This window comes from Coccinella septempunctata, chromosome 7 (assembly GCF_907165205.1).
Source record: "Coccinella septempunctata chromosome 7, icCocSept1.1, whole genome shotgun sequence".
In the NCBI taxonomy this organism is placed as follows: Eukaryota; Metazoa; Arthropoda; class Insecta; order Coleoptera; family Coccinellidae; genus Coccinella; species Coccinella septempunctata.
In genome coordinates this window covers 13,105,073-13,125,596 of record NC_058195.1, presented here as the reverse complement: position 1 = coordinate 13,125,596, position 20,524 = coordinate 13,105,073, and the positions used below count along the sequence as shown (strand labels likewise).

The window sequence follows — 20,524 nt, the reverse complement described above, 5'->3', positions numbered from 1 at the left end:
TAAAATGAAATTTCAGTGTTTCAAAATTTTATATTTGAATTTTCACATCTAACTTTATTTTATATAAATTTGCATTTTCTTGAAGTGTTATATCTCAAGACAAGAACACCCCAAACACCAATTAGCCCATTCATTTCTTTCCTCAAGAAAAATATTATTGAATCTAAGCGAGCAGATTATAATTTTGAATTTTAGTTTTTTCTACTTTAGAAAAAGTGAAAAAAGAATATGATTCTGGATTTTTTCCAACTTTATCATCCTACATTTCAGAGGTTATAAATTTTAGGGTATACGTTGATATGAACATTTCACCTCGAAATTTGACACGAGATTTGTCGAATTTTGTCTAACAACCTATAAAACTGTATACAGTCTCTTAATTACTGCTAGTATTTCAAATTGCGTCCTTTTTGATGTGAGAAAATTTTATAGAGTCTCAAATTTGGGATATGACATCATTGATAATTTTTTCAATGGTAATACTAATTTTTTATGACTATTTTAAAGCGTATATATAGTTATAAATGTTCAAAAAAATCAATTTCTCATCCTGTGATATTTAATGAACATCAAAACTAATATATATATATATTCTTTTGAATGTCAGCAATACATTTTTAGTTATCAAACAATATAGCATATGTATGAGTTTTAGCAAAGGTTAGTGTAACGGGGTACCATACAATTTGGAGTATGATACAAGAGCTTAGGGAAAAACCTCAGTAAAAAAACCCTGTCTCCCCGTTAGTAGTGTAGAAATCAAATTCGACTTAAAGAAAAAATTCCGGAAATTTAAATTGGAATTTGAAGAGGTATTTGTTTATATTTTTTGTCAAACAAATTTTTTATGGAATAAGTAAGGAGAGAAGCATCGTATTGAGCGATATTGAGTGACATGAAAAAATTATCATTCTGTTATGCTCCTTCGTTTGAAAAATATATATTGATTGAATAAAATGCTGAACATTATCATAGAGTTCAAGATGTACAAAGTCAGCCAATTACTGAGGTATCCATATCAATCATAAGTTCCTGCTTCATTTCAAGAAGGATCATCTTTATTTTCAAGTTCGAGAAAAAGCTGTACATCGACATATCCCATAAAATGTCTTGTAAAATTCATCTGATATGTGCTTTAAAGTTGAATGTTCTTCTTCAACTGTGAAATTGACTGGATAATGAAATATATTAATCTTTTCCCTCATTGATGGATACTCTACAATACGGCTTGTTATACAAATTTTTAGTCAGAAGATAACAAATTAGACAAAAACCAATAACGTGTACAATATTAAGGCATTATTTTCGATTGGGTTTGACAATTCAGTTACCAAATTCAAAAGTTGTGAGCTCATTATATACAGGGTGACACTTGGCTCAAACAGATATTTTAACAGTAGATTCTTGAGGTCAAAAGAAACACGTTTTTCCTTTACCAATTTTTCCGAATCTGCTCATTTTAAGAGATACAGGCTGTTGAAAAATCATAAAAAATTTTATATTTAGTGCTATCTCATAAACGGTTTCATCGAATGAAAAGAATTTCGAAATATAGTTTTTCATTCATTTGATTAATCTTTTTCGAACACAAGATATCACCCACGTCTTCCATTTTTCTCATTATGACCTTGCGTACCAGAAAAATGCCAAAAATTCAAATAACTACTCAGCTCTTGAAACTGAGTTATGCGCTATCTGAGGAATATTTGATCGTTTTGTAAAATAAAAGTATTCTTTATATTTTCTCGTATAATGCGCCGTTGTCGAGTAATTTGATGTTGAAAAATAAAAAATATCTGCGAAATTCGATTGGGCACTTTGACCGACTGCAACTCTTTTCAAAAGATTCACAGCTGTGTAGTGTCACAGATTTAGCTAGTTATTCTGAATTTAATTTTGTTATTTCAGTGGTGGCACAGCTCTTCATGAATACATGGCCATATCTTTTTATCAGGACCGAATCGGAAAAAAATTGTATAGGAAAAAAGTGTTTCCTTTGACCTTGAGAATTTACTGTTAAAATATTTGTACGAGTCAAAGTATCACCCTGTATAGTATACTACTTTGTCATAGAATAAAAAATACGGATTAGAAAACTGTTCATCATGCCATTCCTTTGGCCGCTTTTCTTTCGCTTGTCTCCTTCGGCTAAAGCTAAACATATGCTTATCCTTTTAGGTATGGAAGTTGTAGCCATCATTTTCAAGCCATGTTAACTCAACACATCCTAACGGTATTTGGTATTAATAGAGTTAATACAGGATGAGTTGAATTTGGTATAAGTTTTCCCGAGAAATAATTATCAAATGACTAGATGGTCATAAAGAAAGATTAAATTCGGAGTTTGGGAATATGTGAACTGATATTATATGGTCAAATCATATGATTAGGGAAATTTGAGAATTATTTAATGAGGTGGGGTTCTGATGCTTTCTTCCTCACCCATCAATTTATCGATCATTGTGTGCAGTATACAGCGTGTTCCAACTGGAAAGTAACGAAAAAAATAACGCCAAAATTGAGTTCTTCCAAAAAAAAAAATTATCCTTGTAAAAGGTGGACACTATACAACATAAAGCGACACAGTAGCAGTATGTACTATACTCAGGCACCTTTATGACTGATCTGACTGGCTATACATGCAATAAGGATTTCCCTACTGCGGAAAGACATTTACACTGCCGTGTTTAATCTTAATACAGTTATGTAGTGTACATCAGGATCAGGAATGAAGTTATAAAGCCCATTATGATACAATGAGCCATATAGACCATAGACATAACAAAACATAGACACTTTCTCTGGGCATATCGCATCATAATTTGGGAATTAGCACCAAGACAGCTCTGGTGGCTTTATTTCACGATTTTAATCACTTGAGACAGTTTAACCTTTTACAGAGTGTCAACAAACCTAATCAAAATGACAGGCCTTATATGTCTTCAGGGGTAGGTACTCCGCTCTAAATCTACTACGGCCATGGAGAAGTTACTGCAATTCTCTCCTCATACTTGGAAGGGTCAGACTAGCAACACTGACTTCACAAAATAGCCCTGATTGACCCAGACAGGTTAGTTTTTGTGCCCATATTAATACTACCTCAAATAGAGGTCAGAACTGAACATGAGAACTACTTTTTCCTAATTAGCTCGAACAGAACTTCAGCGTCCTGCTATACTAAAGTGGAGATTGATTCAGTTACAAGAATCTCTCAGAAAGCTCTCAGTAGATACTGAGATCTTGATCGATCAGAGACAGCTCAAAATACACGGTTCTACAGAAGGGCTGTATTGTCACAAACCTGCCTAGACTGGTAGGAAGCTCAGTCAGAGGTTTGTGACAATACAACCCTTCTCTAGAACCGTGTATTTTGAGCTGTCTCTGATCGATCAAGATCTCAGCATCTACTGAGAGCTTTCTGAGAGATTCTTGTAACTGAATCAATCACCTCTTTAGTATAGCAGGACGCTGAAGTTCTGTTCGAGGTTGTGTAGGGTTGTATTGTGACAAACCTGCTTAGACTGGTAGGAAGCTCAGTCAGAAGTTTGTGACAATACAGCCCTTCTCTAGAACCGTGTATATTGAGCTGTCTCTGATCGTACAAGATCTCAGTATCTACTGAGAGCTTTCCGACAGATTCATGTTCCAGGCAAAAACTTTTGCCATTGGCGTAAATGTGAGAAGCTTTTGTGACAGACAGGGTTGGAATTGCTCAAGCCTACTCTATTTCGAGAGGAGCTTAGAAAGGTTGGTACAAGAAGAAATTGAGCTCAAAGAGGTTGTTTGTAGGCTCCATTGAAGCGTTACTGTGGTAGTAAAAGAGCAGATAGTATTTTTAACACGTACAAAAACCTGTGCTACCTATAAACCTTTCTCTCTGCATTCAAATTCAAAACAACTTCTCAATTTTCCTCGCATTAGTGAATTTTCGATTCTGAATATGTTGATAGATCTGTCTAGATACTTCTAACCTATATTCTCTGCTGCCTTTGTATCTGTTTACCAAAGTAACAACCTTATACTTTAGGTAACTGATATTTATACACAGATTCGGTAAACAAGATTTTGGGTTGTGTCTATTTGCTCGAAGTAGGTTGACATTGACGTAAAAAGGTTGAATTCATTTTGTTATGGTTAATCTAGCTCCTCATCTGACGGTGAATCATGAAAATTAACGGTTGTTTGTGAAAAATAAGTATGACCTTGACTCGGCCTTGATACTATTCCGAAAAGTTTATGGAAGTGTGCTAACCTCTTGCTGCGATAATTCACATTACTTGTTTCGCAGAATCGAAATAGGAACTCATTTGAATACGAATTCGTCAAAATCGGTTCGAATTAATTCGTTTTTTCTTCTTCATTTTCATTTTGAATTGAACATTCAAGGAATTAGCCTTGAACTGGCCAGGCTCGCCAAATTTTTTAGACCTCAAATACATAGGATCTTGAAATGTTTACACGTAAGAATTAATGTACCGGTAGATTCGGATGCCTTGGGACAGTCTGTAACTTGGGACAATTACCCCACTTGCAGTTTTCTTTGTTTCTTACCATTTATGAGTGAAGGGACAAACTAATAAGATTGTGTAGTGTCTTTTCGATTAGTTTAACAATTAATTCCCGTTGAGTTTGCTGTGACCAGAGCGTTTGAATTGACAATTAACGAATTCAGTAGAGTAAAAGCGCGTTTTTTATGGCCCTTATACTTTCTAGTGTCCTGTACATGTGTTTCACTTTGTGCATGTGTAATTTTTTTCTGGGTACGTGGGATATTGGGATATTAGTTATGTCATGAAACAAGGTTGCTTACAAATCAAACGGCAACACGGATCTCATTCATTTATTTTGTTGTTTCATAGGGTGACTTGGGACAATGCCGAATAGATACAAGCGGCGCATTGGCAGCAGGAAATATGCCGATTTTTCGCAGGATATTATTATTTACGTTATTTTCACAAAGAAATCACCAAAGAATGAAAGAAATCAAAGTTCCCTTGTTTTTTTTAGTTTTTTACATTTGAGTTGTAATATATTTACTTCCGCTGTACTTCCAAATTTCAACTATATAATTACAAATTCTAATTTCTAATTTTTCAAAACTATACACCGTCCCAAGTCACCTATTTCATTTGAGAGTTGAGAAATCAATAGATTTTAACTTGTGTCCCAAGCCTCCCAAATCGGTGGGTGACTTGGGACAAGTACATTCTATTAAAATTTATATCCGAATTCTGAAGCATGGTATATATCCTAATCAAAAGTATGAGTCATTAAGCTTATTTGAACCTCTTTCTCACATGAAAATAGGTCACCGTTTTGAAAATATGACAAGTTGAATTCAACAATCGTCCCAAGCCACCCGAATCTACGGTAGCAATCCTTCTTGATATTATTGAGAAGAATATCGTTCTCTCAATTACTTTTTCTAAACTTTTTGTAGAATCAAAATTTTCGAATAGTGTATTCGATATTTGTAAATTAAGTATGAAAGTTAATTTGACAAAGTGTGTGGCATTGGAAAAAAAGCAGTTCTTTCCGTAAAAAAATGAAAAAAAAAATGCGAAACTTTGAATGTAATACTACGCATTTTCCGAATTTTTTTTCAAAATCTTTGAGTCTATATTTTCTGAAAGAAAGCACCTTCGTTGTTCTTGAATATATTTTAAACTATGCTATATAAAAAACTTATGTTAATATTTTATAACGAGCCTTTTATTAGATACCAAGCATGGTACATTCTGAACAAAGTTTTTCTTCAATTTTCGAATTTTCTTCACTATCAAATTTGAAATTCCTTCATTCACATTATACACGTTCGTGTTTGGCCAGATTACTGTATAAGTAAAATAAATACATTTTTAAAATGAAGGTAATTCGATGAAGAAAATTCCAGAAAGATTTTCTGGCAAGTTTTCCTTAGCTGGCCGATACGATTTTCTACATTCTTGTTCTCTTTCACTCTAACTGCTTTCAAACTAGGAAATTAGATTCCACAGTTAGATATGATATGGACAATAATAGTGTTTTCATTTACCTTGACGAAATCATCAGGATAGATATAGTTCATCAAGATTATGGAACATTGACATTGTGTTCTTCACAGTATTCACATCATTATGCAGATTTCAAGTTCTTTCGAATGCTTGGCATAGAAATAAAACGATTAAATTTAATTTTTCAAGGGAAATCTTGTCGTTTTTGCTTTTTCGTTATCATTTTCCTCAAAGGTTGCTGTGTGATTATTTCAATTTAGTTTTTCACGTAGCTTCCTAATTTCTCAAAAAAAAAGGTTGATTTTTGAGGAAAATCGATATTTTTTGGATAAAATTTTTGGAAATCATTTTTGAACATTCTGAATTAACGGAAAACGCTTATGTACTTTGATTGAACTTTTATTACAATGCACAAATGCGATACAATGGGTCATATTCTGAATGAAACGTTTGTGGAGAATTCTCTTCGAGAATTCCAGTTACTTCAAACAATGGATAATAGTCATCAGGCCATCCAAATCAAGAAAACATATAGGGTGGAATAGCGAAAGTGATGCTCAATTTCCGGAATAACAACTATGAAGATATTTCAACAATGCCAAAACCATTTCCCAATTATCAGAGGAATTCTATCTAGTTTTTCTAAAACGCCTAATGATTAACCTGTCCTGAATATCCTGTATGTAATCTGGGGTTGATAACCGTGTGAAATTTGACGTGAAATACTTAGGAAGTAATGAAAAAATGTGATATTTTGAGGGGTTTTTGATTCAACTCTTCTTTTTTGAGAACTTCTTCTCCTTACCTATACATTCTCGTATTTAGAATTGCTTCTCCAAAAATTGTTTTTCGGTTACCTTCAGTTAGATTTCAACTCCCACATTTGTTTTTTTCTTTTGATAAAATCTATTGTTATTTCATGTTTGAATCGTTTTCCTGATCCATAACACCACTTTGTTTTGGTGTTTACAAAGTAAACAATACGTTCTTGAATCGTTGTTGACAAAAATTTCTTCCTTGAAATTTATTAGCCTGAAGAGGTGATAAATGGATTTACAGTTAACGTGAATTCAGTAATGTATTTGCGAATGGAAGAATAATTTTTAGTATGAGCAATAATTATTGTTTGCGGAACAGGTTTATCTCCTAACTTGTGAAAAGTGAACGTATTCGAAAAATGCACCCAACCCGTTAGTATTTTATTCATTCGACTTTATTCACCTCTGCTGGAAGCCCATTGGCGTACCCCTGGTTTGTTATACCCCCGACTAAACGTTTTTCATTTTCGCATACTGTAGATTGATGAAAAAACTAAAAGAACATACTTTTTAATTAGAAAATGCACAAAGTCTTATTAAAATAAGGACACTCACGAATAAATTACTTTTTTTACAATGATCTACCTGTTTCCTTCAGCATTATAACATTCATAGGTCACGTGTGATCTATGAGCCCTTATTCATCGATGGTATATCAGTGATTATTGAAATATTGAAAATGATATGAGATATTTTGGAAGGAATCTTTTAACTGTTTTGGACGAAGTATAGTATTATCTAGTAGCAAACGATCGGATTCATATCAATCTGCTCCACAAGAGTTAGGGATATAGTGTTCAATCGTTTTTAGAAGTATGTAATCTTCGAGAAAATCGCTGTTAAATCATTTAAAACTCAATAACAACTTGAATCGATCCAATAAAAATCAGTATGAGACATTTTGTCAATCTGGTCGCCTTTTTACTGAAGTTTGGTTCTTTGCATATGCTTCATGAATGTTCTTATTTTGAAATGAAGTCAGTTTATCAACGGCTTCGATTTGGAACGAGTTTTCTGAAAATGCCAAGACGTAAATTAACAAACGCTGAGGCTAATAGGCCTATCGGAATGCTACAGGGTGGCCTAACTCAGGTTGTTGTAGCGAAAAGGCTCCAAGTCAGCTAAAGTGTGATATCTCGACTTTGGAATAGGTTCAGGGAGACAGGTTCCGTGTTGGAAAGACTAAGGCTTGGTGGGCGACGAAAAACAACACCTGCTCAGGGTCGTTTCATCACCCTTTCGGCGAGAAGAAACCCTACATCTACGTGTAGAATGCTACGGAATACTCTTCAAAATGCAGATGGGGTCCAGGTTTCCATCGAAACCATCAGACGACGTTTGAGATTGGTGAATCTAGGTTCTAGACGTCTATTAAGAGGAGTTCCATTAACACGTGACCGTAAGCGTCAAAGACTGGAATGGGCAAGGCAACATATCAATTGGAACGATTAATGGCATAGTGTCCTTTTCACTGATGAATCCAGATGTGGACGATTTTTAGATTATCGAAGAATAAGGGTACGGACAATCCCACGCATACCCCGTAATCGTCGCTATGTCCAAAAAGTCCATCCATTCCGAGGAGGTAGTGTTATGATATGGGCCGGGATATGTTTCAACGGGCGCACAGATCTTCACATTTGTCCTTCGAATATGACCGCCTTACACTATAGGGAGCATGTTATTGACAATGTTGTGCCAAATTTTCACACTGCTATTGGTGAAACTTTTCAATTTCTAGACGATAACGCTAGACCGCATCGTCAGCCAAAGTTGAGAATGCGCGCTAGGAGCTTGGTATTCCACATTTACCAATACTTCCGCACTCACCAGATTTGAATTGCATAGAACATGCATGGGATATGCTTCAAAGAAGATTAGATAATTATCAACCTACCCCAGAATCCTTAAATGATCTGAGAGAGCTTCTGCCCCGTTTATGGAACCAAATTCCCCAAGAAATGTTCAACAACCTCGTGTGTAGTATGCAAACAAGATGTCAAGCTGTTATTGATGCCCGTGGAGGCCATACATTGTACTGATAGTCTTAAAATGCTTGAATTCTCTGGGAATAAAATTTCGTTATTTTACTCGATTTTTCTTAACCACCCTGTATACGCTGCAGACCTACAGGCTAAAATTAATTTGCAACTTGAAATCATATTAATATGAATTTCATCACAAAAATCTTATTTTAACTATATTTTTTTGCAATTTAAGTCAATAACCCTAACTCATGTGGAGCAGTTTATTTGAGCAAATAGTTTTTCAATGGAGTGATCATTTTTTGGTGAAGTTTTTATTAAAAATGAGCATAAATATGAGAAAATTAATTCGAACCAACAACACAGCTTAAACGTGAAAACCACGGACACTCAATAATTTATTCCAGTACCCACGAGAAAACCTCCCAGGAGTCCAACCGAAAAGATTTTGTTCCTTCCTACGAATTTCTTGACATGCGCGAACAGTTCCTGGGCTTTTTTGGCCTTCGGGCTGTTCAGATAATTCTTTTCCTTGATCTGCTTGGAAATGCTTTCTAAATCTTTCGTGACGATTTTGTTATGGTGGGCGATCTCGTAAATTATTATCCCTCCTCCAACAGCCAAAGCGGTCAGTCTGCCCACTTTCATTGACAAAAATCCTGCTAGTATCCCCGATGATGTCCCCAAACCTATTTGTCTTGGAAACGTGTTAGCTTTTAAATTGTTACCAAGTCTATTCAGAGCAGCTTTGGCCTCATTCAAATCGAATATTTCCGTTTTTGGTTCGTTGATCGTTTCATTCACATCAATTTTCCTTTTATCGTCCATATCGATGGTCCTGCTCTCATCTCTGGGAGGGAAGTCGAAGTAATGTTCTGATTTTATTGCGTTTGCCGTTCCGTCAATGGGAATTTCAACGTTCGAGATGATCTTCTCACCGGGGGTTGCTTCGCCCTGCAGTTTTTCATCTTTCGGAATCGAAATATGAAGAGGTTTTCCTGGGTCAGACATAACTGAAAACACGCAAATTCTCTAACGTATAATTTGCTTGAAATTTGAAAGGTCGGAATATCCTACTGTCAGTTATGATGCGGGCCACAGGCATAGAGATATTATAACATCTCTATGGCTACAGTGAACTCTGTATCACAGAAATAAAAGAGGTTTGTGAAGTGGATTGAATGATCTTGACAAAAAAAGTCTGGTGCTTTTTATGTTATTTGGAGAAAACTTAAAGCTAAAAAAAGTGTTTTATATACCTATAGGGTGAGTCTTTGACTCAAATACAAATATACAAATCTTTTAACAGTAGATTCTTGAGGCCAAAAGAAATACTTTTTTTCTATACTACTATTTCTTCTGATTCGGCCCTTATAAAAATATATAGCCATTTGAAGTTTTCATGAAGACTTGTGCCATATACCTCGAATAACAAAATTACCTTCAGAATAACTGGTTAAATCTGTAACACTTACACATCAGAGGATCTTTTAAACAGAGCTGTATTCAGTCAAAATACCCAATTTCTGAAATTTCACAGATGTTCCCCTGTATACAGACGTCCACATGAAAGATATGCTCAGTGCAATTTCCTGAATACTACTGGTTTCGGGGGAGTATCGATTATTTTATCTTTGACTGCTCGCACAGACCTAGTGGTCGTTGATAATGGAGCTATGAATGCTGATAAGTATATAAGGAACATTCTTGAAGAGCATGTAATGCCATTTGCCCCATACATTGGTGAAAATTTCTTTTTTATGGACGATAATGCCAGACCCCATCGTGAGCGCATCGTTCAGGAGTACCTTGAAGAGGTTGAAGTCTCCCGAATGGAATGGCCAGCAAGAAGTCCAGATCTCATTCCGATTGAGCAGGTTTGGGACAACCTCAATAGAAGGCTGAGATTTTTTTTATCCATTTTTTTGAGAAAAATTCCAAGCACATTCTCACAAAATTCATAATGTTGTAGAAGGATAATCATTAGGTTCAAGCACAGAATATCACCCTTCAAAATTCCATAGCCTGATTGACGACTACTATACGTTCAATCATAGAAAATGGACTAAATTTTCAATATCCTACTTGACGAATTATATCACGAATACAAAAAGTGTAAGTCTTTCACTTCAAGATATTATTCGATGATTTTCTTAATCTCTGCAGCTATGCCGTTGATCCAAATCCTCAATGGCTCCATTCTGTCAATCAAGTGTTTGATTAGACAATTGAGCTTCGTAAAATCAAGAATCTTTTCCCCATAACAATAACCTTGATATTCTGACCTGGTTGACGTATTAGTTCTCCGATTATCCTCACATCCTTTTGAATGGCGACCACAACAGAAGTAATTCTTGCTTTCACTGTACTGTTCCTCAACATAACAAAGAGAAACGTCTCGTAATGAAACGCTATCAATCATCTCTTATCTTGAGATTATGGAGGAACTGATTCGCTATTATGACGCTTACCTACTCATAATTGTTCAATTGAAGTTCGGCATCTATTTCTTGATATACCGGTAGATTCGGGTGACTTGAAACAGTCCTGTAACTTGGGACAATTACCCCCCTTGCAGATTTCTTTGTTTCTTACCATTTATGAGTGAAGGGACAAACTTATAAGATTGTTTAGTGTCTTTTCGGTTAGTTTAACAATTAATTCCTGGTGAGTTTGCCGTGACCAGAGCGTTTGAATTGACAGGAAAAATTAACGAATTCAGGATTGTAAAAGCGTTTTTTTTATGGACTTATACTTTTTAGTGTCCTGTACATGTGTTTCACTTTGTGCATGTGTAATTTTTTTGTCTGGATACGTGGGATATTAGATATGTCATGAAACAAGGTTGTTCACAAATCAAACGGCAACACGGATCTCTTTAATTTATTTTGTTGTTTCATAGGGTGACTTGGGACAATGCCGAATAGATACAAGCGGCGCATTGGCAGCAGGAAATATGCAGATTTTTTGCAGGATATTATTATTTACGTTATTTCCACAAAGAAATCACCAAAGAATGAAAGAAATCAAAGTTCCCTTGTTTTTTTTAGTTTTTTTACATTTGAGTTGCAATATATTTACTTTCGGGTTTTTCATTTAATTTCCTTATCGAATTTCAACTATATAATCACAAATTCTAATTTTTCAAAACTATACAAACTCCCAAGTCAACTATTTCATTTGAGAGTTGGGAAATCAATAGATTTTAACTTGTGTCCCAAGCCTCCAAAATCGGTGGGTGACTTGGGACAAGTATATTTTATTTTTTTCAAAATTTATATCAGAATTCTGAAGCATGGTATATATCCTAATCAATAGTCTGAGTCATTGAGCATATTTGAACCTCTTTCTCACATGAAAATAGGCCACCGTTTTGAAAATATGACAAGTTGAATTCAACAATCGTCCCAAGTCACCCGAATCTACTTTACTTAATCTATTTCTCATTCGTAAAAATCACTGTAAGCAAGATTACTCTTCGGGAACTAAGATTAAGAATTCTACAAGTAAGGAGAATCTTACTGCTGCAGGTATATAAACTCAATAAGAAGATAATCGTTTTGACAAATAACGTTCGAAACAAGGAGGCTATGAAATTTTGAAGGTGGATAATCCATAGATTTATTTATCTAAGGGATAATCTGTGCATGGTAATTTTCCTTTAATTCGTGCAGCAAGGTTGATGGCAATCTTACTTCATTGGGATACTCTGTAGAATTCAGTATGAATTGAAAAATAGCAACGACTGTTTCGCTTAGGAACGTCTGCGTCTGCACCGGCATTTTCAGAGAACATCCTCAATATAGAAAGAAACACTGAACTGGTGTAGTTTGTGTCTAGTCGAGAAGCCTATAAAATCCTGTATAAATACATAGTAAGCTGAATCAGAAGATAATTGTTCGAAAGAAGTCCTAATTATCTAGTATAAGTATACATTTGCGGGATCACTGCTAAGGCCACTTTAGGTCGACCAACTATCAACCGAGTCCGACAAGGGTAACCAACACTATAAATAGAAACATGTCTTTAACTACTATTGACTCTTTTTCTTACATTACATCGTCCCATTCTGTTAGCCCGAGGGAGAATCTCGCTTTTGCAGAGGATGATCGTAAGTACATTTCGCTTTATTTGTGATTCGCTGCTACGGCTTCCCTTGAGCTGAGTTTTTACCGAAAGGTTTAGATCACTGGTGAATTTATATCAGCCAAAGGGTATATCGTCCTTGGGTATTGAGAATATAAACGTCTTTGACTGTAATTAATGCTGATTTTGATGGTTTTAGAAAGATTAAGATTTATTTATCGAGTAATTACAATTGGGGATTATTATATCCCATCAAAATTATATGAGGTGTCAAATAATACATAATACAAATGATATATAGAACAGTTTCACATAAAAAAATATGCAATGAAATGACAACTATCTCATCTGCAGCATAAATATTTTTATGCTATAGTAGGGCCTTTTCTGAAGTAATTCTTTCGGTCTGTTCTTGAGTACCTACTTTTAATATTTTTGAATTCTAGAGGTAGCTTGTTATATACTGTCATGGCTAACTATCTGATGAGAAGCTTTCACCCTGTGGTGCTGTAGGGCAAGACTGTTCTCATTCCTGGTGCAATAGGCATAGTATGGAAGTAGTTCTTCTGAAAGTCTTCTATATATTATTTCACAAAGAGAGCACAGTCTGATATAAAAAAAGAACGCAGTTTCAGTATCGTCTTCCGAACAAAAAACTTCCTGCAGCTTCACAGCTCTTTCCTCCATGAAAATAAGCAGAGGTAGTTCCTATAATTTTATTCGAAATCGACCTCCCTTCCAAGATACAGCCTTTGGAGGGCGATGACGAATTGACAGTTTTCATTTTTTTACGGGTTTGTTGGCATACAATTTTTTTAGATCTCATAACTTTATTATTAAGGGTTGAAAATAACAACCCCTTATGATTCTTCTTCAAAAATTATTTGCTTACGAGCAGTATACGAAGGTCTATGAGGCAGAGAGTTGATGCATGTATTCAAGCGGGAGGTAATCATTCTAAGGAACACTCATACGATGAAAGGGAATGAACAGTGGTCATTACTACTTGTAAGTTTTATTTATTCCGAGAAAAGTATCGACTGTTTCGAAATTTTGCAAGAGACTTTTTTTCTCCAAAATTGAATGGAAAACCATAAGAGAATTTTATTTTTCGAAAATCTATCCCACGAAAAAAATTTCTGAAGGAAAATCATTTTCAACCCCTAGTAATAAAGTTATAAGATAAAAAAAAATTGCTTGAGTAACATCTACTTAGTGCTTCATATTATGTTTAGTTTTATGACTCAGTGTTTTTAGAACCCGTAAAAATATTAAAAACTGTCAACTCGTCATCGCCTTCCAAAGGCTGTATCTTAGAAGGGAGGTCGATTTCGAAAAAAATGTATACGAACTACCCCTGCTTATTTTCATTAAGGAATTATCTCCCTAAGTCCTTCGAATCTGTTTACAGACACCCCGTATATCTATAGAATGACGACTGTCTCCCCAGAACATGATATGATGAGAAAAAACGCTTTGAAAGTGGCTGAAATATGTAATCCTCTCAGATTCCTTACCAGAAAGTTGAATGATTCTTCTCGCAGTAAAACAGTTCTTGGTAGTTTAATCATCATTTCCAGAAAATGGCACCTGAACCGAAGATGGGGAACTAAGATCATCCCAAGCAGTCTCAGGTTAGTTCTTTGTCCTGGATTTGTCTTCATTAATTTTGAGTTTATTGGTGTCATGGTGTCGAACCAGAGTTTTGCCTGTTCAAAAGTCCTCTCCATTAGATCCTGGATGGTATTTAAGTCTCTGCCTTTTCGTAGAAAGCAAAAACCACATTAGTCGGTAAATCGTTTATATAGACCAAGAACAAAAGAGCTCCTAGTATCGACCCCTGAGGGACACCACGCTCACACACATAATGCTGGGACAGCTTAGACAGATAGCTTCTCATCAAATACGATGCAACACCTCTGATTCCGTAATATTTGAAATTTTTTCAGGAGCATAGAGTGGTAGACACTATCAAAGGCTTTACTCAGGTCACCAGTGTCTACACTTTCCTTCCTCATCGAATGCGTCAGTCACTGCGTTCTGTAGTAGGTACCCTCAGAGCAGCAGACGTAGATCTTTCACCTAAGTATCCATGCTGCTCCTTGCAGAATATCTCATTCATTCAAAAATTCAAAAAAATGACTGCAACCTACTTTTCATTATAGACTTCAGTATCTTCGACATTAAATATGTGGACAATAAATAATATTAGAGCCAAAAAATATGACTCTTAATTCATAATCTCAGTTCAGATTAAAATAACTCTTTCATTATCAAGCTCGAGAATGAAAAATGAAAAAAGTTTAACTATTTCTTGGTATCGCTGAAATCCATGGTTTCCCGTCCTCAGCATTGACCGTTAAGGATCACGACCATCAGTCGAAACAAAGAGATCAATAATTCCAGAAGAGTTGTATAGTCCTCCATCCGTTCTTCAGATGACTATAATCATTCTCAACCAATGCTGAAGTGTAGATTAAATCGCTTGCGATTATCTATGTGCCTACTGGCTAATTTTATAATGATAAACATGCAGGTAATTGATACTTATCACAGTTTGCCGTGCGTGGTGATAATCAGTTGTTTTGCAATGAAAGCTCTCACGGCACACCACGATGGGAATGTGACACCAGTATTTCCATCTGATATTGACGGTCTTCAGCAGTGAAGAGGTTGATTGGCAAGCGATGCACTTGAATCGATGAGGTCGATATTATTTTCAGTAAAAATATTGAAGGGTATTGAATATCGGCAGTGGGTTGAATTGTACGGGGTGATTCTAAAACTGCTGTTTTGGGCTTTTATATAGGTTCGCCGGAGGGGGTTAGCCAAACTTTTTGAAAAAGAATGTGCTGTTGACTGATGCAGGTTAATAATTAACGAAATTAATTCAGACACATCTGATTTAGAATCAACAAATGCTACGATCTGAATCGAACTAGCAAACCACCATCACTCGGAGTATCCCCAAAAAGACCATTACGTTGAGTAAGAATGGATGCTGATCATGGTTTCGGTCTTAGTTGACCTCAATAAAAACGTGATGAATTGATGCTCCTTTTATTCGATGTCAGTAGACGGTTTGATGCAGGAATACACCCTAGCGATATCTGGCAGGAAAGGAGGACCATCTCAATATTCTCAATTCACTTTCCTAACCCCAGAGTGGAGGTGCTGGCATTTTTCCAATATCTCTCTCCTTCGCAAAAATGTTCTGAGGAGAATGCTGCAAAAGGTTGGAGGTTTCAAGTCCTCATAAGTACCTACAGTATATGGTTGGAATAATTTGGTTAAGATTGATTCGAAAGGATTATCATTTCTGCCAAATTTCATCGAGCTTAATCAAAATTGTCGAATTATCTTTTTTTTTATTTTGGAATCCTTCTGTTTCATAGGAGAATTCACCTTAACTAAAGAATTTCTGGAGAAGTGGAAGGAGAAACATACTGGCGGAAGCTTCCGAAGATGGATCATTCCAAAAAGTTCCTTGAGAACTTTAACATTGCGAGATTTAAACAGTATCTTCGCAAGAAACTGCTGCAACTCCTTACAGAGCATTGTTTCCTCTGGAATGGGTCTAGCAGAAACTGACGGGTGCATATTATGAAGGGAGGAAAAAGATGCCTCGCTATGCAAACCAACACAAAAAATGGTTTGGATGCCATTCCAGACACTGGACTCTGGAACTGGATGGAGAGCTGTAGATACAGCAGCGAAATGAGCTCTGATGGGAGGGCAAGAACGATCTTCAGATCTACAATCTAGTAGCAGCTTTTCAGGTTATTTGTAGTAATATATATTTTCTTTTGATACAGAGCATTACAATCTTTAACAGCAAACAATAATTATAGCATGTGTAGATGTGTATGAGATACAGTTTTAGCAGAGGTAAGCGTAAAAGGTGTACCATACAATTTGGTGTATGATACAAGAGCTTTTATATTTCAGCTGAATATTTCCACAATCAGAAAGATTGTAAATGAAGAAGGATGAAAAAGAATCTCTTTCTTTTGGGAGACCCAAAAAAGTGGTGGCATTTGAGGATTTTATGTTTGAGTGAATTAATGCGAAAAGTTTACTACCTACAGGATTTTCGATGAATGTCATCGTAGAATAAGTTCCCGAAAATTGATTTTTCTATTTTTCATTTGACTTGTCCTATACATTGTAAATGTCTTAAGGTACCAATAAATACCTAATTATTATTATTATTATATCAATGTATTAAGATGAACAGCCACAAATACGCGCCAGTTGTCCTGTTAATTATATTTATTCATGTGAAATTTTTGTTCAAAGGACAAGTTCATCTTGACATGAAACTTCCTTTAATTCCTTTTACTTATATTGATGCAAGATGATTTTTGTTGAAGAATTTAACATTCCTTCGGGAGATACCCATTCCCAACGACTTAATCATATGCATTTCATCTTCGTGTTAATGTTTTTGAAATCTACAGCTGATGTAACGTATTCAAACTTTAACCAAAGAAGATAACGACATTAACTCTCCTCAAGCTAGTGCATATTATTATATTGAACACTTGTATTTTCCATGCAAAAACTGGATTTGGTATGCCTTCAATCAGTTTGTATAAACTTCAATTATGTTCGTCACATATTTTCCGAAGAGATTCGACATTGTGATAAAATACGTAATAACAGAAACTTTTACGTAGAACGAGCAACATAGCGTTGATTTAAAACCCAAAAATGTTTTGACAAGCTTCATAACCCCACATTTTCGTACTATACAGAGTGAAATGTGTCACATTTCCATGGCCAATCGAGTGCTAAAATAAAAGTGAATGGAGTATACAGTATACCTATAAAGTTTATAGTAATAATTTAGTGTGTTATGATTCATTGTATTTCATGTTTGAGAAAATTTTTTTCTTGAGCTCAAGTGTGAAGGTTTGTTCTTAGAAATAATTGCTGCAAAGTCGAATAATTATGCATCAACTAAACAGTTCCCAACTATAACAGAGGAAACATCCTCGACGACGGAAATACGCTCAAATTTGTATGCAAATTCGTTCACCGTCTTACGCAAATCTTGAACCGCACTCCATTTCATTCACATAATCGACCGGAGGAGTCGAGTCCTTGACAATGGTTCTATAAATTAAAACAAGTACCAAGTCGCTCTCGAAATCATTTCTTCGCGACATGACACGTTTATTAATTGATGAATCATGCCTGGTTTTTATATAGAAGTACACAGGAAATGCCTTGATGCTATTTAAATCAGGAACGGTTCCATTACTGCACATTTAAAAAAGTTTTGCGACTTGTCGAGTTCGGTTTCTTCCTTCGGTAATCGGTATTTGTCATCTTCGATTCCTGCGTTTTGATAAAGACGAACATATTTTCTTAATCGAGAATTAGTACATCTAATGATGCCCACGAAGCGGACCAGTCTAGACTTTATGTAAGTCTCGTCTCTTCTCGTTAATATAACATGAAGTCTCTTGACGAGTCTCTTTTCGCAGAGCTTAGTCACTTTGGTCTCATGCCGAGCCTCGACTCTAGTCTCGTCTCAAGCCTCGTCTCGAGTCTTTCCCCGTGTCTCGTCTCAATCATCGTCTCGAGTCTCTTCTCTTGTCTCGCCTAAAGCCTCGTCTCGGGTCTCTTCTCTTGTCTGGCCTCAAGCCTCGTCTCGAGTCTTTTCTCTTGTATCGCCTCAAGCCTCGTCTCGGGTCTCTTCCCTTGTCTCGCTCAAGCCTCGTCTCGAGTCTCTTCTCTTGTATCGCCTCAAGCCTCGTCTAGAGGCTCTTCTCTTGTCTCGCCTCAAGCCTAGTCTCGAGTCTCTTCTCTTGTCTCGCCTCAAGCCTCGCCTCTAGTCACGACTATAGTTTCGTATAGCCTCGTTTGCCTTTGTCTAGCCTCGTCGCTAATTTCTCAGTCTAGTCTTTTATGATCTTTACACTTTACACAAAATATCTACTCATCAGTACTCATTATACATCTTATTTGTTTATGGTATTTTATTAAGTGAGTGTAATTATAAATACACATGAAGTTTCTATTTATAGTTACCTCCTCATTTTTATTTTTTCACTAGACTGCCGGCAGTCGTCCTACCATTATTCTTATTATTATTTGTACCGGGCTCGTTGCGGCTCCATTAGCCTTTCGGGAACTGCGACCATGTAGATCTTTTGTTCTCTATCCTACTCATTCATAGGAGGGTCGTCAAAGGTGTTGATAAAACCGACAACATCCTTGGCCGTTACCTCGTGAGTACCCAGGACCGGTTTCCCATATGAGTGGTTCTTAGGTCCGCCAGCTCTGGAAACTTGCATACCATGTGTTCAGCTGTTTCTGCTTCTGATCCACAGAGCCTACAATTCTCATCTGCTGACAGTCCGCTGTCAGCTGCCCTACCCTCAGCTCATTACAGCTTAAGCAGTTTTCTAGTGTAGGTCGGTGAAATCATAACGAATTTCTTTGACTGACTCCAGGAGTGTTTCTCCAGTTATTCTGTTGTTCAACTGCGGTTTTTGGACCGCTGCCTTATCTTATTGGTATTTTCCAAGCCCACAGAAATGCTCAGGTCCAGCAGGTGTTAACCTCGATGCCTTTTTTGCAAGTTCATCGGCTTTCTCATTTCCTTTTACAACACAATGCCCTGGTACCCATACACTTTGTTATATCTGGCCAATTGCTTTATGGTATTACGGCACTCCCATGTCAGAGATCTCTAGCAGTGTGATTCCAGGGACCTCAGTGTGGTGATGTAGATATGCACCCTTTTGAGGTTCATTTTAAGACACTCCTGAGCGCATACGTAAACAGCCAGTGTCTCGGTCTGTAAAATAGAGGGTGCACTTCCCAGGGGTTTAGAGATCTTCAGATTAGGTTCATATACGCCAATGCCGGTGCCACTTTCTGATTTTGATCCATCAGTAAACTACGTGGATGACTTTTGTCCAAACGATTTACGAAACTTATTGCACTTGGACGGTCAGCTATGACCGTTTCAAAGGGCTTTTCGAAATCGAAGTTGATTGGCATAACATCCCATACTTTTGCAAAGAGGTTTGAGTTCAGTTGATTCAATATCCTCATATGTCCAACCCAGTTGCCAGGTAGGAGATTCTCGTTGAGAGATATTCTTATTGCTTCCAGCGGGCTACATTTTCTCACATGTAGGTGTAGGGGAGACAGATCAAGTATGGCCTCAAGCGCTGCTGTAAGAGCTGTGCGCATAGCTGGCACAGGCCAGCCTTTGCAGTTCCTGCATCCGGCTGCGTGTGGTGACCTCTTCGGTTTTTGTCCACCATACTAGTGACGCATGTCCTACCATGGTGGGAGAATATTTGATAATTGGAAGTAAAATGAGAGATCAACAATTAAGTTGCATGGATATTCATTGTCATTGAGAATACAAGTCACAGGAAAATTGCAGAAGGCTAATTGTTTTTTTAACGTAAATGTTCAAAACTTATTGTCCAACCGAAATTCTTTAGTGAATAGAAAAGTATAAAGCATAACATATAGTACTTAAAATAATTAGTGTCCCACAATAATCAATTAACTGATAATCAAAAGGCTGAAGTTTGATATTGTTGAATCAATATGAGATGGTGTAATAAAATTCATTTGCTAGCTGTCAACCTCCAGCAAGCGTCAATGACTT

The 20,524-nt window shown here is 36.3% G+C and overlaps 2 protein-coding genes across 2 annotated transcripts in view; one reads left to right on the top strand and one right to left on the bottom strand.

Annotated features, from left to right (window-relative positions):
* Positions 1-20,524, top strand: part of LOC123318020 (serine/threonine-protein kinase S6KL) — an 87,546-nt gene that overhangs the window by 43,718 nt on the left and 23,304 nt on the right. The window lies entirely within an intron of this gene.
* On the bottom strand, positions 9,092-9,891 carry LOC123318023. Its single transcript, XM_044904686.1, has one exon. It carries the CDS (start codon positions 9,805-9,807, stop codon positions 9,187-9,189), a length of 621 nt encoding a protein of 206 aa, XP_044760621.1. The 5' UTR covers positions 9,808-9,891; the 3' UTR covers positions 9,092-9,186.

Coding starts and splice junctions, on each gene's coding strand:
- LOC123318023 (XM_044904686.1), bottom strand. CDS start 9,807: ATGTCTGACCCAGGAAAACCTCTTCATATTTCGATTCCGAAAGATGAA.